Source organism: Orbicella faveolata, unplaced genomic scaffold (genome assembly GCF_042242905.1).
Source record: "Orbicella faveolata isolate gen_17 unplaced genomic scaffold, um_ofav_v1 contig_25, whole genome shotgun sequence".
Classification (NCBI taxonomy): Eukaryota; Metazoa; Cnidaria; class Anthozoa; order Scleractinia; family Merulinidae; genus Orbicella; species Orbicella faveolata.
The window spans coordinates 6,653,622-6,681,580 of NW_028301553.1; the positions used below are offsets into that span (position 1 = coordinate 6,653,622).

Here is a 27,959-nt window from a genome sequence, read left to right on the forward strand (position 1 = left end):
GTACCACGTGCATAAGATGCTCTCAACGCTGGATTCAAACGCTTTCAGAGATTAAATCCCAGCAGCCAGAAGTGTATAGCTTTATTTTAATAAACAAACCATCTCCACTGTAACTAGTGAATAAAATTCAAAGATACCACACATTAAAAAGTCTGACAATACTAGCCTATCCTGCAAATACGACAGTTGAGAGAATTAGTAAATGTTTGTTACTATAGCACTACTGTATAGTTCAAACATAGTGTAACTCTCTGAGAGGAAGTATAAGACTTAACATAACAAAACGATAAAGAAAAACTTTTTCAGTGCCAATTAAGATCACAATTGCTTTCTACGATAGGCGTAATTTGAACTTATCTTACAAAGGAGCTTATGAATAGAAAATATTTGAGTTCCTCGTTGAGGGTAAGGCCTGGTTCTCACTACAACATAAGCACAAGCTAGAAGCATAAGCAACACGGTGGTGAGGACACCCATAACACTAGCAACAAGCGTAAGCACACGGTAGTTAGGAAGCATACAACACAAGCATAAGCACAAGCAGAACAAAACTTTTTGTTCTTCTTGTGCTTATGCTTATGTCAAGTGAAAACGCACTACCGTAAACATGAGCATAAGCGTGCGTACGCCATCTTGTTTCATTGTATCGCGGAGGTATGGAACTGAAAATAAGGTAATTATCCATTCCGCGCATGCCTGCCTGGTTATGTTTGTGTTGTGGACGTCCTCACTACCGTAATTGTTATGCTTGTGTTTATGACGCAGTGAAAACCGGGCTTAATTAAGCCTAATTTTGATATGCCACCCACGGGTGGCTCTGCGATTGTCACCAGCAATTGCCCAAGCATTTCGCACTGAAAATGTCTTCCGCCAGCATGCCACGAAGACCTCAAGCATGCCTGCGAAGTTGAACTCTATTGAAGTTTGCCGGCATGCCGATACCTCCGGTAATCTACACGGCCACCAGTATCCCACCCAAGCAGTACAACTGACGACAACGCTGGCGCTACCGTCGAGGTAGGAGCCAGGTGCGGTTTGCAAAAGCGTACGTGAGTTTCTATGCGTGCTGCACGTGCCCGCGTGCATGTAATTCACACCTATCAAATTGAAAACATGTCAAGTCGTCTGATAAGAATTGTACATCAAAACGGCTGGTACTTGGTAGGATACTTGACCAGAAGGCTTTCTCTGCTCGAGCGTGCACAATGTTCCCAGCCAAGCTTCTCGAATAGCTAAAAAAAATAACAACAGAAAATGTTCAGTCATTGGTGATAGTAGTCTCTAATGTAGGGTTTCGCCACGCAAAGGAAATCGACGCGAGATGAAGTCTCGCCATCTTAACAGTTTAATTGGAGACTAATAGCAGTACTGAGTGAATCAAGTAAATCTGTTCCAATCAAAAAAACTCCGTAAAAGAAGGCGCCTACAACGGGTCAAGCCAAAAGCAAGAACAAAATCACCAATCAAACCCAAGCGCAGGAACTGAACATATTCACTTGCCGGTGACAAGCGCGGGAAAATGTGGAACAGGTGGGATGCGCGGGAAAACACGTGACCAGTGGTAAGCGCGGGAAAATGGTGTTAAGCGCGGGAAAATGGTGGTAAGCGCGGGTAACGCGGCCTTATCACGGTTATTCACTGGCTTTGCACCCCACCAGTCAATTAAACACTTACGCCTTCATTGGACAATTTTACGTCTTATTTTACGTCAAATTATTCCCGACATAGCTAGCTTACCTGGATATTTTTGTCATCATTTGCCCTGTGTGGTGTGCCATCTCCATTCTGCTTCATGGAGGACTTCAAAGCCAGGCCGTATAGCTTCAATGCCTCGGCGCGGCGAATGTAAAACGGCAAAATCTTAAAACAAGGGTAATAATGTCACTCAGAAAAAAATCAATAACGACTTGAATAAAGACCAAGCTAGACGATAATCAGTATCTAGACTTGAGGATAGTCTTTTAGCTTTTTTTGTAATTGATTAAAAATGTCTTTCCTACTTATGCCGAAACCAAGAGAAAGAAGACTGGGAGATAACTCTTGGAGTCTCAATAGCGTGTAAGATTTAGAAATTCAATCATCATCTACTAATTAACAAATTGACGTCAGTTGATCATGAATTTCGTCATAACATTGTCAGAGTAGCTATGGATCCACAGACTCCTTTGACAATGTTATGACGAAATTCAAAGTCAATAACAGGACAGACGCATGAAAAACTGACGTCAATTTGTTTTTTTACAATAACAAAAAGGCATAAATTATAAATTCATGGGTCTGTCCGCTTAGTGACAATGAAAATTAGCTAATGAGCGCGCGAGAATTTCTGCAGTTGTAGAAAAAATAATTGATCAGTTACTCCAATCAAGCATGCATGTTCAGGCTGTTGTTGAAGCTTGGTTTAACATCTGGATTTTATGTTAACAGAACATTTTCCGGCAGACCTACCTTTGAATCTGACACGTCTACCCACTTTACAAGCTCGTTAAAAGTTTCGTTTATTCTATCGTCTAATGAAAAATAAAAAAAAATTAAGTCTTATAGATATATCATTTAACAGTTTGAAAAAGGAAGTATATTTTTAAATCACTGACTACATGGTGCAGTTCTTTCCTGACTGTTGTAGATTTAAATTCAAACTAATCACGCCTGACCACAGGCGGTCCAGACGTTGAATACGATTAATACGTGACATTATTCTGTTGGCGATTGCGTTACAATTTTAGCCGTTTATAAGACAACGTATGAGAATGCTTCGAAAATTACTCTAAATGCTACGTGTAGAAAACAATTTGAATAAAATGGCTTACCTTGTGTTTGCATTGCGTTATTTTGATGTCTCTGGGTTCCTGGAGGTGGTTTAGAGCCATTTAGGCGAGTTTTACTTTCTGGCGGTTTGCTTCCTCTAAAGAGAAACGAAAGGCGGGCGAGCCACTGGCCCGACGGCACGCACTCAAAGCTCCGTAAATTCCACAAAAATGGTCTAATCTCGTCAAAATTGCCTCATGGCAGCCCTCGATAACTCTTCTTCCCATTCGCTTTCTCCCAAGGTTCCAAAGTTTATCTTAATCGCCCGAGAATCGCTGGTTTTCCAGCTCTTGCTTTCCATTTCTGCTCCGTCTCGATCCGTAACCGATTATCTTGGGCACAGGATTTGAATTTCTAGCTTAACGACCGCGCCATCGTGACAAAGTCGCCTTCAACCGTCGAGAGGCACGGGGAATTGGTCAGTTACTTGTTGCCATCTCTCGTTGCAGTTAACAGTGCTTTTAGGCGTTAAATTCAGCTGAACATTGTTTACTTCTTGTATTCTTGCAATTAACAGTGCTTTTAGGCGCTAATTTCTGTTAACACTGCGGCACGGTGCAATTTGCATGATCAAAAAATGCCCCGTGCCTCTCGACGGTTGGAGGCGACTTTGTCACGATGGCGTGGTCGTTAAGCTAAAATTCAAATCCTGTGCCCAAGATAATCGGTTACGGATCGAGACGGAGCAGAAATGGAAAGCAAGAGCTGGAAAACCAGCGATTCTCGGGCGATTAAGATAAACTTTGGAACCTTGGGAGAAAGCGAATGGGAAGAAGAGTTATCGAGGGCTGCCATGAGGCAATTTTGACGAGATTAGACCATTTTTGTGGAATTTACGGAGCTTTGAGTGCGTGCCGTCGGGCCAGTGGGTCGCCCGCCTTTCGTTTCTCTTTAGGGGAAGCAAACCGCCAGAAAGTAAAACTCGCCTAAATGGCTCTAAACCACCTCCAGGAACCCAGAGACATCAAAATAACGCAATGCAAACACAAGGTAAGCCATTTTATTCAAATTGTTTTCTACACGTAGTATTTAGAGTAATTTTCGAAGCATTCTCATACGTTGTCTTATAAACGGCTAAAATTGTAACGTAATCGCCAACAGAATAATGTCACGTATTAATCGTATTCAACGTCTGGGCCGCCTGTGGTCTGACCAATCATAATGAAAGTAACACGATTAACCAATCAGAACTGGGGATGCAAAACGTGCAACAGGTTTCAAGCGCGGGAAAACGCACCTAAGCCAAGTTGCGACTGGTTTCTTTTGATTGGTTGAAAGACAGCAGGTTTGTTTTGATTGGTCTGTTGGATTTTATTGTCAGTAAACACAAGAGGAAGGCCATCAGAGAAGAGCAACCTCCTTCGAAACTCAACCTTTCGTTTGGTTGCAGATCCCACTGTTGTTGGCCTGGCCACGTGAGATCTGGTTCCGAGATTACATGACCGCTTTGCGCCGAGTGTGTAAGCGCATATGAAAATGGAAAAACAAAACGGCCGAGCCACTTGTTGAAAATTTTGCACTTACAAATTGTGTCCTCCGTCTCTGCTTTATCTTCAGAGCTGCTCACATCTTGTTCAACTGCGGTAGAGAAGTTGAAAGTGCAGCGAATTTTATTACAATGTGGCAAATAAGATGAACTAAAGGCGCTATTTAATTGCTATTGTACCTGGGGTTTCCTCGCTTGGCGTCACTTCTGAAGGTTTATTTAATATCTGATCAGCAAGAGCTATTCCCTAAATACAAACCAAAACAAAAAAATATGGACACTTGAAAATGACAAGAACGTTCGTTTCAATTTTCGAAATCACTTTATCACTTAACACAGTGATTAAAAACAGGATCTTCAGAGCAATGGCCACAATAGGCGCGCTTTACAAACACAATTGACAGCAAACGGAAGCAAACCACCATCTCAGTATAAACCACTTTCATCTCCTCTCAAAGCAGTGTCCAACTGAATGTCGTAAAACCAAAACCACTCTGGCCAATCACACAGACAATCCAATGAACCAATCAAAACTTGAAGTGAAGACAGGTAGCTGACTTGAAGCGCGGGAAAACGTGCGTTTGGGCGTCACGATTGGTTTTTGTTTTACTTCTGACTGGATGAAAAATTGGCGCAATTCTTTTAAGCCAATCGCTTAACCTACTAATGCAAAACCAAAGCAACTAACAGTTACTTTCGACAACGTGAAAACCGCTCTATTTCACTCTCTTTTTATTATTCTTCCCTCTCTACTTATAAGCCTGCCAGCGGGGCTTTAGTCCGTGGTGTAACAAGAATACAAGAGATGCACCGGAGCGCAAACAAATCCTTACCTTCCTAGACAGTGCATCCACTAATGAAGCTTTTTGGTTATCTTTCTCGCTGTTAAGCCACAACAATAAATTGGAGTTAGTAAACATGTAAATGACAATTTTATAATTAGTTAACATAAGTCAATTGTAAATATGTAAATAGCAATTTCTATTTTAATTTTTCGTTGTCAAATATTTTGTTGCTCGGAAATATTAGCTGGTCAAGCTACTCTGAAATTCGAGCTTAAATGAAGTTTATGTATGTATGTATGTGTAAGTACAAGGTCTTGCCAACAGTTCGATATCAGCTCAAACTTGTTTAGAAAATGCTCCATTGGGCTGAAGGATGTTGTTAACGAAGATGACGGTAATAAAACTACGCGTTTGATAATTGTTGTTGGAGAATTTCGTGACCAGTTTTTTTTTTTTTTTTATTTACCCCTAGCCTCAAATTTTAGCCTGGAATTTGTCGGTTGTCGTCAGAAGTTAATCAGGGGTCGCGTTAAATCACGGCAATTGTTCTTCCACCGTGAACGCGCTACAGTTTTCGTTTTTCAAACGACGATAAAAAGAACAATTGTTTGAAACAATAAATCTGTATATTACAAAAAAATACCACAAACGTGACACCTGGTGCTACCGGTTTGCGGTTTCCAGTCGAAAACGTGGATCTAATGTTTTGATTACAGAAAACTGTGCGGTACCCTGAGTCGGTGACACCTGTTTTATTTGCATGGGATAAGTAGTATTTTATTGCATATTTTTAACATAAAGTAATTAACTACCAGCGTCTAGAAAGCCGGTTTAAGTTTCCGTTTAATTTGAGGGAACCACCTTAAATACTGACAAAGCCGGTTTTTGACATCGAAAGCTTTAGTATATGTCAATAAACAAGATGGGCTGAATTACTTGAAGCAAGCTTTGTTACATTTTGTTTAATATTCCCGAGTACAGTATTGACAAGACAGATGTAATCTGTACCTTTTTATGGTAGCTGCCTCTGGACGTGAGTCGGTCTTCATACCGTAGTAGCTGGACAACTCAACAGGGTCTATCTGTAAATAACATGGCAAAATAACAATGTCAGTCGGTTAGTGAGTGGGTCAGTTAGTGCATAGATAATAAGATTACAGAACTGTATTCATCAGTCTTACCATCTGTATGATTTTTTCTGCAGCACCTATAATTTGTGGAAGCTTTTGCAGCCGATCCTATGGAAAAAAAGTAAAAACACGCTAGTTAGATGCTACATTATATGTGGGCAAAAATAAAGTCATGCCGCGTATATGAGGGGCGGCGTGTAAGCGCGAATCTATATTTCAATGGTTGTCTCAACTCGACACCAACTAAAATCAGCCAATGGCTACAGTTGTTTTAGACTGTAAACAGTCTCTTTCTTTTCCTAGCGTGCCACGCGAATACATGAATGCCAATAAAAAGAAGAACGATGGAGCAGCAAGAAGCGCGGGCTGAAAGAGAAGGTTTTTTTTTTGTCTCGCCTCATTCTCTTCTCGTTTCTTTCCCTAGCTAATCGGCAAAATTGTAACTTTTCCAATCGCACAGAGGATTTGAGGGACAAAACCCGACTGCGATTGTTTATCTGATCAGCTTTTCGGCTAGTACAGGACAGGGAAACGTAGCAGCTTAGTGTGTGGCAATCCGCGTCGTGAGAGAAGGGTTAAAACCTGACCGGGGTCACTGTATTGTGCTGTCAAACAAGACACTTTGTTCGGTCTGATAAGCGTCACTAATCACGCTGGAGCAATCTTGGCTACAAGCAAGATGCTTGGGGAAGGGCTACTGTGGGAAGTCTACGAACAGGAAAACTGATGAATCATTTGGCTAGTCCGATATCTAGGATTTGAGCTTTACTATTTTCTTGAGGGAAAACCAGTTGTTTTAAAGGAAGCAGTAAACACCAAGGCAAAAAATAGACCATGCATGTTGAGTCGTGCTTTACAATTCTTTGTTTCTCGGTCTATTCGGAAACGGCGTAGAAACAGGACTAATAGCTAGTCACTTCTCGGTCCGTCATGCAATTAAATACAAGAGATAATTCCACAGTTTTTTTTAAGCAAGTGTCAAATCAGAGGACATGAATCATACCTTGCAATTATCCAAGAAATGAAGTCGTGCTACATAAAGTGGTAGATGATCAGAATACTGTTCAACTAACTCATCAAATAGACTGAGGTCGTCCAGTCTGAAATGAAAATGAATAGAGTTATCTTAACAGCACAAAATAATATTATTTGGCGACTGAACATCAGGCACTACACCTCTGAGCTCAGGAAACTCAAAGTCTAAGTGCATGAAGAATATCGTTCTCTTGCACTCTTTTTACAAAGTTTTGTACTTTGCTTATTTACGTTACGTGTTCATAATGACTATCTCTCTTTTTTTTCCTTTGATATTCCGGGGAGGGGGCTATGGCAAAAGGTGAAGTGACACTTACTTTAAGAATAAGCCTCGCCCTGTAATAATACCCCTCTTCTCGGACGTCCGAAATTACGATAAGCTTCTATTCACGGGAAGAAACCTGCAGAGCTTTAATTTTTCATCAAAGAACGTAACAGACCTCTACGGCTTGTTTCACATTGAAACATATCCACGTGGAAATGAGATATGGAAACAATTCGCTAGAGAACATCATATACCTTCAGCTGAAATAGGCAATTTACATACAGGAGAAAATGAGGTAGATCGCACTCACCTTGGTATCCAGGAGATTTTAAGGCCTCTCACTGCCTCCTCGAACTGTTGCTTGGGCTGAAAATTGCACAAAGAATTACTAATAGTAAATTCTTGAAAGATGATAGAGGGGTTTTCAATTGATTGTCGAAAGTAATCAGGCAATTACTTTGGTTTTGGTTTTGCTACGGTTTGAGATTGGCTGAGTAGTGTAACTGGTAAGTAATTAGTTTGGTTTTGGTTTTACGACACTCCACTGAAAACTGCTCTATACACACACGCACTTCAAACAAACAAAAAAACAAACTCCAGCGAAACAGTTAATTCAAACTGAGACTGAAGCCGTCACCTTACATCACTTAACCCTAATGATGATCAGAATATAATTTCTCCTCACAATATGAATATCATGTCAAGTGTGTTGCTTATGAGAAAGCAGGAACTTATCACAAAGACCGATTCCTTCAAAGTACAATCGAATTCCAGAACTTGCACTGAAGTAAACACGGCACGGCATCGGAGTAGGAGATCGAGCACGAGCAACGACAGACCTAGAGCGTGCGCTGGTCGGCAACAGGAGGAGTGAAGGCTGTGGGAGCGCAACTAGACTAAAATTCGAAACTTAAGCTCTTTCTCGAATAACTAATGTCTAGATGTCCATAAATTCTTTCCTTGAACTGTACCTGCTTTTCTTCTGGTTTGTTCGTGGCAGCTTTATTGTTCTGTTTATTGGCTGACACAGGGACAATAAACTGGACTGGATACGTGCACTGTAACAATTATAAGCGTAACAGAAAAAAAGTTACCTTTCCCTCCGTAAAATTACAATTACAGTCTGAGCCCTACCACGAAAATCTCCTGAGCCCACGGTATCAGGGATGTTGCTAAGTAACATGACACGTGCGGATTACGACAAGCTCACGTGACAGTTTTCGGAAAAACTCGTCTTGATTTTGATTGGACAAAAGGAATCGGGAAGTCTTCGGGTCTTTCAGCTAGAATTCAACGGACACGGGGCTGTTTCTCTGCCAAATAGCTGAAAAAATTCCAAAAAGCTCCCTACGTACAATTTTCTTCCTCCAACTTTTTCTAGTACTACCACTATTTCTCTTCGTTTTTGACATCTCTTACACTATTTAAATTCAAAAATAAAACAAAAAGCTGAGACAAAAGTTTCGCTTAGTCGGTTCATGAATTAGTAAATAAATATCTTAACTGTCTGACCACTCCCCCCTGTGGGATTTTTCACGGCCAATGGAAACAAACATTGAAACAAATAACGCTAATGAACATAACATGGTTAAAACTCCCAGCTGGCAGGAGACAGACCAGTTGGCTATTTTACAACCGTGGCCAAGGAGTTGAACTCGGGTCTACCGGAAACAATCCCAGCTAGTGGCCAGAAAAGGACTTGATCCCGCGATCTCCGGATTTCAAGTCCGACGCCACAACCGCTCGGCAACGCTGCCTCCTCCTAGTGAATGCAAAACAAAGCAAAATACGAATTCCTATCCTTACCGCTTTTTTACCAGTCTCACTTTTCACGTAAGAAACTGTCCCCTTTAGAATGTGACCAGGCTTGGCAGCTTTGGGAATCCTGCGTTTGAGAAAAGGGGTTAAAGACCATAAACTTTAGAGTAAGATTATCAAAAAATCATGGTTATATCTTATGGGATACAAAGCGTGGCTGAAAAATTCTGTCTGCTTAGTTTTCCTGAAAAGTGCAATAATTTATTGACAACTGCAAACAATCTTCAGAAAAATGGCCATTGGGTTTAACAAGATTCTCAAAGCCATGGCGAAAATGACTTGGTTAAAACAGTAGGTAACATGGATTTCCTTCAACGCACTTTCATTCTAAATTTTACAGCAAACGTAAAAACCAATCCCAAAACAAAGGTTATCCGCTAAGACAAAGCCAATCATTGCGACAACAACTGTGTAATAGGCCAAACAGAACTCGAAGCTAAGCTATAACAAAACAAGGGCGGGAAAACATTTGACCAGTACCCAACACGAATAAAACAACCAGCTACAAGCTCGGGAGAACGTGTAGCCGGCAAAAAAGGCGCGAAACATGTGACCAGTAACAAGCGCGCATGAAACAACCAGCTGCAAGCGGCGGAAAAGGCGCGAAACAGGTGACAAGAGCAAGCGTGTAAGAATGTGTTAACGGTGGAAGGACGGGAAAGCGAGTGACCGGCAGCAAGAGCGGGAAAATTGATGCAAATTCAATTACAATCTGTTATAATTTTCCTCTTATTGGCCAACACAACATCTATGTCATCTTTGTTACGTATATTGCATGGCTTTTTTTATTGGAAGGTTGTTATAAAAGTGAGAAAATGCTAAACCGCTTACTTGTCATCCGCCACCGGCATAATGTAAACAGGACAGCTAGCGCCAGGACCCCGCGTGCATGAACTGAACTTGCCGGATTTCATGGAAGCAAGACGCGAGGAATGTGTTTCTAGAGTAATGGCGGGAGAGAGCTTCTGTTCTATTAATACAACCATGTCTTTGAGTTTCTCAAGTTGATCCTTGTTATCATGGCGAACCTGCAACGCCAGAAACACAAAATTAATTTACTCTGGTAAGGACTTAACTCACTTTCAATGAAACGCTTTTTACCAGCCTCAGCCTCATTTAAGATCACCTCATGTGTCTCCTACCTGAAGCTTAAGAACGTAGTCTCCCTTTTCTACCTTGACGGAGTACTAAAAAGAAAGAAAGAAAAAAAAGAAGAAAGCCCAACCAAATAATTAGCAACATAAGTCCTGAGTGATACAGGGCAAGTTTTGCTCAACAGTTCAAAGCTTTGAAAAGCAACTTTACAATCTACAAATTAAGTTGCCTAAAATTACGTCGTTGTGAGACAAAAAGTCCCTCTTTCTGCTTTTCAGGAAAACTTAGAGAGGCTGAGTCGACTCTACTCCACTCATCTCTTGAGAGGTCCATTGAATGAGTAGCAGTCGAGGGAGTCTCGATAAAACTCCTCGGCCACATGAAGGGCATCATGGGAAGGAAGAAGCAGAGAGAAAGACACTCCCTTCATTTCTCCTTCCCATCACACCTCGCGTTCGCACTTCCATCGTTCATATTCCACGGAATTTCGAGACTCTTAATAATACCCCCAAAAATCTAAGGTTGCTTCAATAACAGTCTGTTGGAGGCGTTCTGTTAATTGGCGAGCAACGCGAAGAACGCACTAAATCCCTCGTCTTTTCTACTCGCCATTCTTCGTTGGAAAGTCTTCGTTAAGGAAATCTGCGTACCGCTGAACAGACTAACCGAAGGCCTGAAAGAGCCTACCCATTTGGAAGTGAACGTACAACAACTCGGCCTTAGTCTTACCCGGTCAGCAAATGCATCTCCGCTTCCCAGCATCCTCTTGTTTGAGTCGAAAATCATCCAGAGCTGAGACTCGTATTCAGATTCATACAACAGGTCCGACAAGTATGTGGCATTGGGGCTAACTTCACCTGCCTTGGACTAAAATGAAAAAACAAAAGAAGAAAGTTATCTCGCATTGCATATACTTAGAATACATCAAGTAAAACGTTTTTGGAGCCCAGTGGCTTGCCTTCGTAACGATGCGAAAAGGCGCTGCCTCTTTTATTGTTACACACCAGAAAGTGGTAATATTTGCACTTTCACAGACGCACCTGATGGAAATTGTAAGTGAGAGTCAGGGCATAGATTTGCCGTCCATTTGGCAGGACATCCCTTGAACCAAGCGGATTAATCTTGTGTTCTGAAGGCCTGAAACAAAGAGAATGTGAGCGATCAGGAAGCTGCCTCATCCGACTACGCAACAGTCACACAAGCTACCGTCACTCGACGCTATCAGTATGTAAATAGGAAAGCTGCTCGCTAAAAACACACGAAGAACGCTAATGTCTATTCAGCAGACCAGGCAAAAAAAAAAAAAAAAAAAAAAAAAAAAAAAAAACCGGCTAAAAAAGAGATTTACCACCGGGTAGAGGTTGACGATTGAACGACGAAAACAAAGATTGCAAACGCGTGCTGTTCATATTACTACGATTATCAGTTGAGTGAGGCGCGACGGAGCTTTGGTGACGAAGTTTTGGACTTGAAATTACGGTGTTGCACGGGCAACTTTCCTCGTTTCCAGTGGCAACAATACCGTCGCGCGCTTTGCTGCCAATGACGTCAAAGGCCGACAAGTTGCCACTGGAAACGGAGCCGGTTGCCCGTGACAACAACACAAGTTGAACGTTAAAACTCGGTCACGAACTTTCGTCGCGCCTTACTCAACTGATAATCGTAGCAATAAAGTAACCCAAGTTACCCCACGTAGAGCAAATGTTGCCCTATATTTAATTAGACTACAACTCATGGAAATGAAATACATGGAATACATAGATAACATGTTAACACTGCTAATAAAAAGAAAGTTAGCGATTGAATAGTCGAGTGAGTCCCTCGATACGAGCTTGTTAAAAAGGTCATAAAAATGTCGGTGAAAAGACAACAAGCCAGTAAACTACATACCTGACTAGCTGAGCGTGTGTTTTGAGCGACACTGCTGGTAAAATTTCCTCCTCTCTAAGGGCGGGTTTTACATCCACTCGGCAAACCTTTGACGTTTGCTATAATGGTAAAAATAAACTTCATATTGAATTACTTTCTAACAGCAGTGCATCTGAGGTACACACCAAGGGCAACAGATTTATTCAGACTCAAAGTGACGTAATTACCAATGTTATGCTTTTTTCGCTAGGTACGACTCCGTGAAATGTTACGCTTCTTTTGAGAGCACACTCTCCTAAACTTGCCCACCATCTTGCTGTACATAATTCTAACGTCTCACCACCCTAATGAGACAAGAATAAAAAAATATCTTAAGCGAATTTTTTAAAAACAAAAAATTGGTCAAGCCCGGAAAACCGATCACAACTTGGCTTGGGCACGTTTTCCCGCGCTTGCAACTGCTTACACATCTTCACGCGACTGACTACCACTAGTTACATGTTTACCTGCGCATGCTACTGGTTGCTGTTTTCCCGCGCTCGCCACTGGTTAATGTTTTCCGGCGCATGCCGCTCGCTCCAAGTTTTCCCGCGCTTACAACTGGTTGATGCTACTAGTTACAAGCTTTACTCATACTATAACTGGTTACACGTTTTCTTACGCTTCCCATGTTTCCTCACGCTTTTACGCTTTAGTGATTGGCTTGTGATTGCTCTAGTTTAGATGTCACAAGATTCACCAGAAGACCGCTGCACAAGACAAAGTCAAAATTGTTCTAGTGATAGGATCAATAGCGTGGCGCAAAAATGACGTCACGAAAATGTAACCCCCGAGTGTAACTCAGACAAACAAATCAAGTGATGTGGGATCAAAAGATGGTCCATCGAGGAGCAGAGCTGTAACCCTCACAAGGAGCTGCTACCAGTCTCATATTACACATCTCTGACCTGGTATATAGACATATAAAATAGTTTTTACCTTCACTGCGAAACTCAAGGTTTTCTCTCCCAGTGGGGTAAGGGTGAAAAATTGTGAGTACTCGTGTTCCTTGTATGACGACAGAGGTGACAACTGTATGGCGTGAAGAAGAAAGCGACCATTGACTTCCTTTTCTAGTGACGACACTGAATATTCTGTTGATAAGGAGAGAAAACAAATCAAACATTACCTCCGCAATACTGTGACGTTGAGGGTCAAATCTTACAGATAGTTACTAAAAAAATAAAGTTGAATCAGCAAACGTGAATAAGATTGCGTGACGTGACAAACCAAACTAAGCCGTTACTTGGGTTGTCACGCGCTGCACTGCACTGCATGGCAATGCAAAAGCGGCAGCGAATAGAACGTAAATTAACGGAATCAAAAAGAGTTTTAACACATTGCTGTCAAAGCTTCTTCATTTACCGTGGAGTACGAAGGAAACAAACTCAGTATTTACCTCTAGGTCAGTTATAAAACACTTATTACGATGACCACTATTACCTGCCCACGTTGCTCCTTCCGGGACGTGAACAAAACTCCTGTGGACCTGTCCAGGCTTGAATTTCACCTCTTCCATCTCGTACACGTAATGGTTTTCATCACTTACACTAGGTAATACAACAATCAAAATAAACTTTTCAGTTCCCCGTGTAAAACCTTTTACTAGAAATAAACACAAATTCAATTTAATAGATTTACAATATCATCACATCCTGGTCTCATACACAAAGGAAGAAAGTTGGAGGTTACAATACAACCTAAATTTTAATTTCTAATGAAGCAGTAAGCCACCTGTTTGGTTTAATGACTGTAACGGGAACTCTGAAGAGAGGTCCGCGCTGCGGACAGCTGATTTCATAAGCGGACACCTAAAACAAAGTCGGAGGAATTTGTTAAAACAAGCCAACAATGAAACGTGCCGCTGTTTAAGTGACGCTCCTGCAAACCGGAGCAAAGTGTATTCGCAAAAAGGAAAAAAAAAACAATTTCTACCATTATTCCAAGACCAAATTCTGTCTTTATTACAAAGATAACAACCGCACATGTAATTCAATGGAATACCGACACCTTGAATTTCCCACCTTTTGAACTGTCACGCATTAAATTTTGACACGCCAGGAAATAAGAAAATCAAAAGAAGCACCCAAACGTGGCAAGTCTCAAGAGTAAAGAATCAGGCTGGGGGCAGTGGGGGAGATTGATTGGCGACTAAGAGTATCGCTAATCCCCACCTTCCCCCCTTCCCTAGATGGGTCCAACGCAGGTTGTTACTTCAAGCCTTTTATAAGGTTGCCGGCTAACAGTTCACTGGTGTCCAGAGTCCACTCTTTTCCCAAGTGGAGGGAGGCACTGTGAGAGTAAAGGTGTCTAAGAACACAATTTAACGACCCTGACTGGGGTCAAGACCCTCGGGGTAACTGCATTTTACTCAGCTTATAAATAGCAAAACAAACAATTACCTCAGCATAGTGAACACCATGTGCCAAACCACGAGGATCAACTTTCACATTAAAACTGCGCACTGAAAGAAATGTTCATGGAGTAAACTTCAGTTGACAAAACTCGTTGAAAGTTAACACCAAGCGAACACATCGACAGACGCTCTTATCTGTTTAACCGAGCAAGACAGCAATGGCTTTTTTTCACAAATCAACAGTAAAACCCAAAATGGTTTTGCTTGTTTAGAACGGTTTTCATTTGAATGATTGGTTTGCGTTACTTTGCTACATGATTGGCACAAAGATTTCGCGCCACTTTTTATCCAATCAAATTAGTAAAACCAACACCAATCATGACGCGTTCGCACTCGTTTTCCCGCGCTTTGCGTCAGCTACATATGTTTACTTTGGATTTTGATTGGTTCACTGTATTGCCTGTGTCTGCTGTGATTAAGCTAGAGTGATTACTTTGGCTTTGGTTTTTACGACACTCAATTTAAAACCGCCATATCCGAATTTCTTGACGACAGTTTTGCTTACTGAATTTTCGCTACTTCATCGCAAGAGTAAAATGGCCAGATGACGTTTTATGACAGCCCTTAGGACACCACAGTAACTTGAACAAACCTGTGTTCATGAGGACAAGATGGTCCGGCACACTGACCCACGACACAGAACTGACCAAGCTCAGGCGGAGATTGAGGTTGAGTTTTTCATCGTTAGCTTCATGTTTCATGATATCGGAAAAATGGAGTAAAACACAACGACAATTAGAACACTGTATACATCTATGTATTTTAAAGCACAGAATTGTTGTCCAGACACAAATTGCATTAGTTCCCTGTACTCACCAACATCCTCATTATAGACTGTGGTCACAGACACACTTTCACTGAAGGGTTTACACAACTGACGAGATTCTCGGAGATAAATTCCTCTTTTACCCCCTGAACAGGAAATCTGAGGAAACAAAAAAACTCCATTTAAAAAAAAAGATACTAAAAGAAAATGGAAAGATTGAAAGAATTCTGTAAATAACTGCATTTGATCACAAATAAATAAAGGGTTGCCTCAATAAATAATCTGTCGCCCATACGTATTATATGCCTATGATGGAAAATAATTAAAATCATAGCCCCTCATGGCAGAATTCGATAATCTAGCCTCGTATTACCACAATGCTTGCATGATCCCAGACAAACTGCATTGTTTAATATGCACATTTCAGTGTCAAAGGGACCCTGCGAGCAGACGTCCCTTCGATCTTCCTAGAAAAGTCGAGAAAGATCGAAGGGACCTCTGCTCGCAGGGTATGTCAAAGGCAGCCTTCAGTTCCTTTAACTCATCATGTACGCAAGTCTTTTAGTCTCAGCTTTCTCCATTGTTCAAAGTATAATTAGCACAGTTTGGACTGCAGCCGTTCATTGGTCACTTTTAGGGAAATATATGTGCTGTCAGTGTGGATTAGATGTTCACTATGAAAAAGAAAAGCTGTCTAAATATGATGAAAGATTACATGCGTATACAGCTTACCTGAAACCTAACATCTCTTTCAGGAACACTTGAAAATTCACTGCAAAACTCAAATGCCTTGTCAACCTAAAATGAAATACAAAATACAGTTATCCCTATTTAGGTCCCCTAACTAAAATTACAATCTAGAATTTAAAATTTTAAAATATCTATTACGTAAATAATTAACAATTTAAAATTTAAAAAATTGAAATATCTGCTAAGTAAATAATTGACAATCTAAAATTTAAAGATTTGAAATATCTATTATGTAAATAATTAACAGTCCAAAATTTAAAATCTAAAATATCTATGATATCTATAATATTAGGTACTGTGGCATATAATTAATGAATATTCATCCACTTTTTAAGGCTTGATTTGAACCTGTTTGCATTAATGTCGTCGATGTCGTGTCCGAACAAGTGGTTTGGCAAATTATTCCATTCCTTAATAATTCTAACAAAGAAGGAATACTTGAAGGCATTAATTCTTGCTGATTTCGTTTGGATCTTAAACGGATGGTTAGCTCTAGTGCTTTTGCTTCTACAACACTCAAAATAATCGTTAAAGTCTAAACCATTTAATCCGAACACTGGTCCTCCTTTTCAAATACTCTTTGTACTCTGTATTTGAATAAAGTATTATTATTATTACAACCTAAGAAATTCAAACTCTTAAAAAAATAAAAAACTGTATTTTTGAGAGGTCTAGGCATAGCGCTCAAAATTAAAACATACTGATTTCCGTTTCACAACATCTGAAAGATTGGGAAAGATCTTGCAACGGGAAAGAGCCACAAACAGCTTTCATCAAGTCTCGGATATTACAATAAATTGCAAAAAATGTACCAAATCAACTGCTCTTGAAATAGGCTCTGACTTAGTTTTCTTTTAAAAACAACCTTCCACATTTTTTAAAACGTTGCATGTACTTAGTAGTCAAAGCAGTGTACTTCAAAATGTAACAAAATTGATACACTATTACTAAGAAGATTTAAAAAACATTAGCCTTACTAAAAATCCTCAAATACAGATTTCTTGCTGTGGTTATGTATTTCACCAATATGGCCATACAATCAAAGGCAAGGAGTTATACTGAACGTCAATAGCACAGACTGAGTGACCACATTGTTTCGTCTAAAATATTATACATTTTGACCTAGAAAGATAACATGACTGTACATCTTCAACGTACCTGAAGAAGGCCATGTCCCTGAGTTAGTCTATCAAGTCCTGTAAAAAAAATCGCCAGTCAGCTGATTGTAACTGAAAATACTGCTTCAAGTGTCGCATTTGGTGATAGACATTTCTTTTTTAGGTAAGTGTACTCTGTTAGTAGAGGGTTATCCAAGCTGAACTAAAGCAATTCAACACATTGATAAAATTTTTATTATTTATTATCATTACAACTTTAAAGTTTCTTGTAATCCATCTAACTGTTCTTTCTGAATTTTCAGTGGCTTATTGATGTGGAATTTTGCACTTAATAATATTATTGACAAGTTAATTTCAAATCTCTGACTGTATAATATCATGAATATCTCAAAATGACGACTTCCTTTCATTCTAAGGATAAACATGATAACTCTGTAGCTTTTTATTTTGATCCTTAAGAATGAATTGAAAAGTTCTCTCTTGATTTTAGATCTGACACCCCTGTATCTTTTGTAGCCATTAAAAGAGTCACCACACAACTTGTAACCACCAGATACTGGCTACCAAAGGGATTAAAAGATATGACAAGACACATTATTTGATCATCACACTGTAGACCCAATATCATGCACATGCATGTATGAGCAAGAACCCCAAGTAGTGTAGCAGCTCTTGTAAGCTTGTAATTCTTTTTGTCGTCATTGCAGCAGCTGTTATTGTTTTGGAGCTAGGGGGCATTGTTTCTGCCGTTTGTTCTATTGTCCTCTCAAAGGGTTTCAAGCCATTCATGTGAGACCTTACGAGAGCTGCAACAAGTCCCATATAAAAAGGGCAGGCGTCCTCATCAGAAGTTTTGACAAGAAACTGTAAGAGGTAAGAAGACCCAGTTGTGTGGGCATGGCTTTAAATATTTTCCTCCCCTAAGAGGTACTAATTCTAAGGCAACACATTAACTGACACTGACTTTTTTCAACTCAATACCCTAAAATGTAACGTGAAAGCTCCTGCTGTGGACCTTTTGAGGCTGAACACCCCAAGAGGCACTAACACCACCTTTTTAACCCCTAAAAGGTACAACAAACACCCCTGTCCTTTTTTATGAGAGTCACCCCAGGGGAAGAACTTTGCTCAACAAAAATACAATTTTAGAACATATTCTTTACTAGGGACAGTCCAGTGGCAGAAGTTAAAAATAAATATGAGTAAAAACATTTCACTATACCTTCCACATGCAGAGCTGTATTTTCCAGTGCTCTGCGAATGCTGTTTAAAGAATAAATGGTGCATTTTGATTACTTTAAAGGACTGACACTCTTCATTTAAAAGAGGAAACACTTGGGTCAACATGATTTCAGAAAAAGAGAAAGCTTTGAGATTCAATTGAACATTTAACAGTCAACATAATGCAAGTATGGGTAGAGAGAGATGTGTGTTAAAAAGCCTACAAATGACTATCAGCTTGCTGGGAATAAAACAGAGAAGAAAAAATGACATAGGTCTCACCTGTGAGGCGAGTAAGGGATGCTATTTGCTTTAAGACCAGAGAGCAAAAGTGCTGGAAAACAAAAAAAAAATCATTCATTTGTTAAATTGTTTTGGTCTGAAAGGGTTAGGAAATGTTCACTACAGTGCTGTAAGTATCTTTAGAATGAATGCTATTTTTCACTGTAGTCTGTAGTCTTCATACCAATTCCTCCACATGCATTTGGTGAAGACATTGATGTCCCATTCATCAATTGTGTTCCTCTTAGCGTCCAGTTGGGTACGGCAGCTATAGCACCACCCGGAGCACTTATATTAACACCTAGAGAGCCATCTGTCCTGTAAGTTACACATGAAAGATCAGTGGTTATTAGAAATCAGCTTGCATCATTTCATGTTTCATTGACTTTAACACTAAGTCATTCCATTCTAGACAAGAGGGAGAGTGTATATACATTGTACTGTGGTTTGCTTATTAGCAACAGTCCAGGGCTCGAAAAAAGTGCCGTCTGGTCATTCGGGACAAGTAGATTCTCTTTCTGGGCAAGTAACTTTTCACTCTCATTTGCCTATTAGGCAAAAGATCAGGCAAGTCTTGTGCCAACTAAATCATTAAGAAAGGCAAACTACACTTGCACAAGGCAAGCAAAAATTTAGAGCTACTTGTCCCAAGGGCAAGCTGGAATTCAAGTTCTTTTTTAGTTCTGAGCACTAGATAACTGGCAATTCAAGCAGTTATGAAAAGAAGATAAGATACGAAAGACAAGACCTTAGGTGCTTGATGCCTATAGCAAGAAACAACTAGTCAGAGTTTTGTTATCCTCCCCTCCCCCCAATGAACCAGAAGCTAGTCCATTCTAGCTATGGTGTTACTTCTTCAGCATGTCAAGTTGCCCATGGGAAGCAGTTTTTCAGTACCAATTTACACTCTTGGGCGATGTAGTGCAACTAGTAAAATGCTCTGCCCAAAAACACTATAAATAGCCCCTGCAGTCCAAACCTCTTACTCATAGAGGGTAGAGGTAGGGGTATGTCTGTGTTTAAGCCTAGTGACTCATCAGTTGCTTATCTCTGTTTTTGGCCGTATGAAGCAACAAGGAGTATTTCTACTCCCCACCTCCCCAGATGGGATGCAAGCCTATCATAATACTACCCCAAGCATTAAGTTTGTGGGTACTGCGAATATAGGCACTGTCCTGCCCAAGAACACAGCCTCTGAACTGCAGCTCACAGATCACTTGGCCACCCTGCCCACCACAAGAAAGAAGGAATCATGCGTACTAAAGGCATTTGCAGCTGAGTGTCAATTGATACCCTTGACTGACTCACGATCGACCTTTGATCAGCATCTTAATCAACACTTAATTGACATTCCGATCGATACTTGGTTGACACTCGGTCGGCATCTCACTTGACACTTCATTGACATTAGATCAACAGTTGGTCAATAGTCTGCCATGTGGACTGATTCATATGCATCGATCAACAATTAGTCGACTCTTGACCCACTGTCAAACAAGATGTACATTTTGTGTCAATCAAGTGTCAACGGAGGTTTTGAGGAGTGTCGATTGAGCATTGATTGAGTGTCAATCGAGGGTCAATTGAGGGTATCAATCAACACTTGACTATGGATGTCTTTAGTAAAAAAGTATCCAAAAGAAGTATGAAAACCCAAGCTCCTTACGTGGGACCTCTTGATGACCATGTGTACTGATTTCCTGGAAGTTTTTCAAGCAAAGAGTATTCAGCAGCCATCATGTCTGGGGACACATATGCACCAACACCTGAAAAGCCAAACAACATGCAATAAGCCTGATCACTAACACAATGGTGGCTGATAGCTTAGTAACAGAACTTTAGTTTGATAGATAGTACATTGTAAATAGTAAAAGCCTTGCTTACAAAGTCACTATACTGTGATTCCACACTTATATAACAATGTGACCAAACTGTCTTTCCAGGGAGTTGAGCTTGTCACAGGCTCTTTTTGGGCTCTAAGGATTTCTCTGATTTCTCTGATTTCTCTTATTTATATGCCCAGTTTGTCTGCAAAAACCAACACTTCTGATCTGGAAAATTAAACTTGTACTTGTTTTTGGCAACATCCAGATTGGATTATGGTCAGACAGATAACTCTAAAAGATTAGGCAGCATGCAAATATGTGTGTGTACATGCCATACATATTGCCTCAAAAGAGAACTTTACTATCCAATGGTGAGATTTTCACTGCCAAGGATTTCTGTAGCTTGCTTGTTCTCAGCCGACTGATGCTTAAGACAAACCAAGTTTAGTTGACAATGAAACCCTAGCTCTTGCACAAAAATGATGACTTTTTGAATGACATCTTGGTATGATCAGAAAAAGGTATCCTTTTAGTCTGCTTGGTGAATTCTTGGCATTGTGAACAAACCTCAATGGTCTTTGCTTATTTATCACAACTGTGAGGACCAGACACGATCTTGTTTCTAAGGTTTTCAACTTATTTGATAATTATCAATCAATATCTGGTTGTAATCTTAACTAGACCTTCTCTTCTTTGTGAGATACTTCATCTTACTAGTAAGCAAAATGCTGTTTTGAATTTTTACCAATAAGAGACTCTGCAGTGCCGCCTGGACATCCAACTGTGGAGAGAGCAGGGCCGTTGTTACCAGCGCTAGCCACAAATATCACTTTGTGTTTATCCACAAGTTCATTCATCATTTCAATAATACGTCTGAAATATGAAGACAACCGACAAGAAATTAGCCACACAGGATCCACACTTAGGATCACAAAATTTATGAAACAACATAACCAGCAGCAGCAGTGTTAACATGGTAGGCAAAGGTAAAGTCTGTATATGAGGCAAGTGGCCAATCAGGCTGGAGCTTTTCCCGGTTTCTGTAGCATGAAACAACTAGGAATATTTCTACTCCCCCCTGGATGGGATGCTAGTCCATCACAGGGTTACCCACAGCTTATATTTAATTCGCCGGTACCCATTTATACACCTGGGTGGAGAGAAGCACTGAGAGAGTATAGTGTCTTGTCCAAGAACACAACACCATGACCCTGGTCAGGGCTTGAACCCAAACTTCTCAATCTGGAGACAAGCACACTAACCATGAGACTACCGCACTTCTCCCCATTTTAACATAAATACATGCAATAGGACAAGACCAATCAGTTCTGCAGACATCACATAACAAATCCCTTTACACAATTTACTAGATAAATGTTTTGGCATTTTAACAAATCCTGTCCCATCACCCTGCTGGTACATGTGCACCGTTTCAGCAGCATGTCCAGTAACCACAAAGAGCTCTGACTGACAAACGATTATGTAGTTAAGAAAAGGAAGAAATTGAAAAATCAAAATTAACCACTCCTTACCCTGAGTTAGGCCAATGACTTGCCTCTCCATAACTCATGTTGATTAGATCACATTTATACTGATGAACTGCAATCAACTAAAAGCAATGTTCTCAGACATTATTCAATTAAATAGCTGATCACCAAACAGAGACAGGGACCAGAAACAGACCCAAAGAAAGCCAATCTACTCACCCCTCTAATCATGGAAGCTCCAGTTTCCATCGTTTGTAGCCTTGTATCCCCAATCTTCACTGACAGAATCTGAAGAAAAATAATTATTTCATAGTAATTGCGGTCCAATCATAACACAGAAGTAGGTCTTGCCACTTGCACTACTATAGCACGTAAGTTACAAGATAGAATGACGTTACAGGTAAACAAAGATCATTTATGAAGAATTGCAGGGGACATGTGCTTTGCAGTGCTCTACCAACACGGACAGCTGACTATAATGCATGTTACTGCAGAAGTGTCGAGCTATGTTAATTAATACACTGCAGTGATATAAAGGTCATATAATACTATCAACACACCTGAGCCCCTGGAGCAATGCCAATCAGCCCTGGATCATCTGGGCAATAACCCGCTGCTATGCTGGCCACATGGGTGCCATGAGCACCTGCAGCACAATGACAGGGACATTATATTCAATCAACTTTAAAATCAAACTGCTCACAAACAGATTTATCTTGAATAGAAATATACCAAATATACCTCCATTAGCAACAATAGAGAGTATTTTGCCTTCTTCATAAATGTTGATGCTGTAGTTGAACAAATCTAAAAGATATATGAGAAGAATAACTCACTGTAAAGTCAGAAATATTTATTCATTTATTTGCTTATTTAATATTCTTATTGTAGCTGTTAAAAAGAATGTTAATCTTAAGGTTTTACATTATATTAATAGCTTTTAGAACTTAGTCTTGGCATACAACCCTGCTAAGTTATAAATAAGACAAATGGAGTATTTCTATATCCCCCTGGATGCAATGCTAGTCCATCGCGGGGCTACCCCCAGCATTACATACCCCGGTACTCATTTATACACCTGGGTGGAGAGAGGCACTGTGAGAGTAAAGTGTCTTTACCAAGAACACAACACGATGTCCCTAACCAGGGCTCTAACCCGGACCGCTCGATCCCAAGACGAGCACACTAACCATGAGGACAACACACCTCTGACACTTAAAAAGAGAACCCCCTTAATTTAAAATAACTAATTGTAATTTATTGCATAGGCCTGTATGGCACGAAAAGGGCTAAAGCTACAAATGTCTCTGCATGCATGTCATGCCTAAAACACTAAACAACAGAAGGTTATAAATATAACAGTTATATTTATTTATTTACCTTCTTTTCCAAATGTAGCATATTGTCCAGAATCCCTGTAGTTTGACAACACAGTACAGCTGGCCAGATCTCCACTTTCAGACGTGTCAACACAAGCTCTGTTGATGGTACAGAAAGGTTGAGTTTCTTGATATCTAATTGGCAGCATTAAGCCCCTAGGAGACTCACTTTCAGTTTGCCAATGTACAGTAACTAAGTGAAGCACTATTTTTTAATTATTAATAGACAAAATGACATGCAATGGAGACCACAAAATAGGGTAAAGTCAACTTTCTTGAAGCTTACATAAAAGTGGCCTAATAACCAAGCAAAAACTATAAATTTTGGGAAATTCAGAATTAGCTGACTAGTAGCACTGCTAGTATCTTCACTACCACAATCCTCACTGAAACAAAAATGAAATTCTCTAAATAAATTTTTAGGAAACGCAACTACTGTGCAAGACATTAAAAAATAAGATTACACTATGATATCATAGGGGGCTGATGCCATTTACAACACCTTGAAGTAAAAAAAAAAAGAATGATATATTCCAGTCCTGAGTATATTTAGAATTGCCATGATTATCAATTGTTACCTCCATGTATGTCCATCATGAAACACGACACAGTCAAACACAGGACCTGTGTCAGCATAATTTTTATCAAGGCTGGTGAGCATTTCCACTTGTGCTTGAAGATCTTCCCTGATTAGTTTCTCTTGCTAAATAAACAGAATAAAAGAACCTTTACAATAAAATGCCATTATTTTTCCAGAACTGTCTTTGGTTTTTCAAACTCAGGCATGTTGAATTTGTCCATGGAGTGTATTTCAACATTGAAAAGGGGGAGAGGGTGGTTTGGCTATCAACAAAAAGATGCTTTTTGAAATTACGGAAGGACCCCGATAGAAAGCGCTTGTTTTGCTCAAATATATGTCAACACTTTTGTCCATGATTGAAGGCTACTGATCACTTTTGTAAAAGAAATAGATTTATTTACACTACTGTCAATTCAGTTGGCAAGGCATGCAAAGTTCAAGATGACAACTTTACCACTGATGGATTAGGGTGTTCAGCATCCCACTGATCCAGCCTTCGTGTTGCTTCAGCAATGCATACATGGTGAGGCGGATCCCACAGTTTCTCACGTCTCTCTTTCTACAAGTTCAAGAAAAGGATTATTGTAAATAGTTACCATTAATAATGATTAGTTCTTTTGTTTTGTTTTTGGTTTAGGCACTCTTTTGTTGTAGCACTCCTGAGTATGCATGGGCATCAAGGAATGGACCTTTTTACAGATGTCACACAATATCAACAATTTTTAGTATTTTGCAAATATACAAACAATCACCTCCATAGTTCAATTTACCTTCGCCAAATTTAGTAAATCAACAAAGTTTTATAAGAGTCCATTGCAAACTCACAAAAATATGGAACCCCAAACTTACAAGGAGATGTCTGGTAGGGGGCAAGCGTTGTCCCCCTGGCATACATTTCTCTATAGCAATTGGCCGGTTAGGGGTCCCATATTTTTATGAGTTTGCAACAGATTCTAATGAAACTTCAAATATTTACTAATTCAGCATGATAAATTGAGTAGAGCGGTTTATTTTTTGTTTGAATGAAAAAATCGGAAAAGTGCACATCATGCAATTCAGTAAAAACTGGTCCATTGCCGGAGAAAGCTATAGATGGGGTAAGAGAGGTGAGGGAGGAAACCTGTAAGGGATTAGCATCCCAGCAAGGAGGATTGCCAACATTCTTACCTGCTTCATGCTACAGTTTCCATGTAAATAATTGCAGCATCAATACATTGCAGTGCTAAATCAAAGAGGAATTTTTTTAACAGATTCCTTGAATAGTCAATGGCAATGAAAAATGGTTTGAGAAATCAGAAGTTCAGGGTATTGAAGGTGGCATCATTGACGTATCAAACGACTGAAACTGAAAATGGTTTCTAAAACTCATCCCAAGGGAGCCTAGAATTGGTTCAAGTTTAACAGAGTTTTAAGTTTGGGAATTTGGGATTCCACCCTATAACCAATAAACTCTCAAAGGTGATTACATGTGACAACAGAAAGAATGAACAGGGCTCTTAGTTTTAGGCAAAGCTGTCAATGACTTACCACACGTCTCCCTTTTAGCCCGCCTGGAAATAAACTGTATGCACTCTTGACACCAATAAAAAACTTCCCAGAAGGATTTTCCCAGTCATCCGGAACCTGTTTATAAATATAGATCCCCACATTGGAATAATAGTTAAACAAATTAATCCATTTTGACAGGAGACAAAGAAATGAAGGCATAGACTATCATAGATGAGGCATGAACCTGAAGCTTCCTGCCTGTCACTCCAGTAAGGCAACCATCCACTGCTTCACAAACTGTTGAAGTATCAACATCACCACTACCACTGGCATCAATCAGATCAACAATCTTACGTCGTCCATCAGGAGTTTCCTTCAAAATTAATATAGGTAGTAACTTGCGACTATAATTTTAATTGCCATGTACCTTTTGAGTATAACTAAATTTCAGAAATCAACCAAACATTCAGCATTCAGGACTCTCAGTGCTCTTCAATCAAGCATGCTCTCTCATCATATGCTTTGTTTATTGTCCGCCCTCCCACCAAATTAACAGATAGTCAACTCGACCCTATTCATAAATGGCTGTCAATTAAAAATTATCTTGTGTGCATTTAAATTAAAGCCTTACTAAACTTGCGAAGTAAAAAATCTTTTGGAATTATCGACTCAAAAACGAAGTTAGTTAGGCTAATTTTGATACTAATCGTATCTATAATAAAATTCTCAATCGTGATTGGTTCTCTGTGCGCCTATTTAACACGTAATTGGTGCACGATCACGTGGGTGTCCAATTACAGGTATCCAATTTGAACTTTTTAGAATTGGATACCTGTAACTGGATACCCACGTGATTTGCACATCAATTACGCGCACTTTAATGGCTTCCTTAGCAATGTTTCCTACAGTTTTCAAAACTTATGAAAAGTGCTACAGACGTGTTCGTTCAAAAGAAGTTCTCAAAAGACATTTTTAATTCCAAAATTTGTTATAGATACGATCAATTAGTAACTGGACCTCATGTCGTCCAATTCAGGGATAAATCGTACTTGTAATTTTAAATCGGCCTCACACTTCGTGCTTGTCCGATTTTGAAATTATTTGCGTGATTTCTCCTTGAATTGTACTCCACTTGGTCCAACTACCATTACTTACAAAAGAATCTATAATAATTATAGATGGCAATAATTATAGATAATTATTGTACATGTAGTAGCCATTTATGAATAGGGTGTATTCACACATCCTCTCCACTCAGGATCTACTTGTAGGTCAACACGTTTTGTCAAAGTAAGTTTAATTCCACGGACAGTCATGTCACTCTTTTTGTCAAGCTACAATTCTGGACAAAAAACTTGGGACACCATGCAAGTTCTCCCCTTCCCCCACTTACAATTTTGATAATCAGGTGGCTTTTTCCCATTTTGTTGAAAAATGTGACATTTTCCAACATTGATTAGAGGGGATGGGGCATATGTGATCCATCTCAAGCATCCCAACTAATTTTGTCTGGGATTGTGGTCAAGATGGCCATGTTATAGCTCAGTAAAATACCCTAAATGGCATTCTTATGCAAGAGGTTAGATTAAGACATACACATTATTAACCATGTACAAGAGCCATACTGGGAGAATGTCAGCCCAGGGTTTTAATGGTATAGATTGATCAAGCATAGTGAGGTCCATAGGGGAAAGACCAAGGACCAATATAATTTCTCTCATTCCAGTCCTAAATAAGCTTGGTTAAAAAGCGATTTAAAACATGGGTTTATGATCAATCATAAACTGTAGAAATCTTTCCCACTTCATCACTAGTCTTAGAAAATATTGGACTGGTATTTAAACATTCTTCTGATTGGCTGATCTTGTAGTTATGCAATACAGTAATCCAGCAGTAACCCCTAAACCGAGTACTAGTTACTAGTCCTAACAAATCCCAGCCTATCACTTTGCCTAACTGTAAATCTCCAGTCAGGCTGAAAAAAAAAAAAGAAAATTGGAAATACCTTTGAAGTAGATCACTGATATGGTAAAGAAAGCCAGATTATATCGGCTTGAAAACTAAACGTTAAAGAAAGCAAAAACTCACTTGCAAACCAGGAGCTCCTGGGTCAACACCCGTATCAAAAACAGCAATGACAATCCCACGACCATCGTACTCGGGATATTTAGCCAGATATCGATCAGCGCCGGTTTCTCGCTTTGGTAAAAGTCCATGAACCGGGAACTCACCAGTATTGATGGCCGCCATCTTGGAACAGCTACACTATCGGAAACTACCGCTGAACCGGTGCGAATAAAATACTAATAGGGAGAG

The 27,959-nt window shown here is 39.8% G+C and overlaps 1 protein-coding gene across 1 annotated transcript; it reads right to left on the bottom strand.

The window, feature by feature from the left end:
- Window positions 1–56: 56 nt before the first annotated feature.
- On the bottom strand, window positions 57–27,931 carry LOC110046999 (tripeptidyl-peptidase 2-like). Its single transcript, XM_089293280.1, has 41 exons — window positions 27,732–27,931; window positions 25,888–26,016; window positions 25,683–25,778; window positions 24,610–24,714; window positions 24,154–24,278; window positions 23,577–23,674; window positions 22,938–23,003; window positions 22,757–22,842; window positions 22,416–22,484; window positions 22,242–22,318; window positions 21,455–21,582; window positions 20,550–20,649; window positions 19,068–19,201; window positions 18,884–18,935; window positions 18,603–18,643; window positions 17,421–17,458; window positions 16,245–16,310; window positions 15,563–15,671; window positions 15,339–15,434; window positions 14,733–14,794; window positions 14,065–14,141; window positions 13,774–13,880; window positions 13,270–13,424; window positions 12,519–12,635; window positions 12,313–12,410; window positions 11,463–11,559; window positions 11,152–11,289; window positions 10,470–10,514; window positions 10,159–10,355; window positions 9,316–9,394; window positions 8,481–8,567; window positions 7,820–7,875; window positions 7,213–7,309; window positions 6,261–6,317; window positions 6,088–6,161; window positions 5,128–5,176; window positions 4,475–4,541; window positions 4,333–4,386; window positions 2,449–2,510; window positions 1,738–1,860; window positions 57–1,232 (listed from the first exon to the last, which is right to left on the bottom strand). Exons 1-41 carry the CDS (start codon window positions 27,891–27,893, stop codon window positions 1,143–1,145), a joined length of 3,765 nt encoding a protein of 1,254 aa, XP_089149406.1. The 5' UTR covers window positions 27,894–27,931; the 3' UTR covers window positions 57–1,142.
- Window positions 27,932–27,959: the final 28 nt, after the last annotated feature.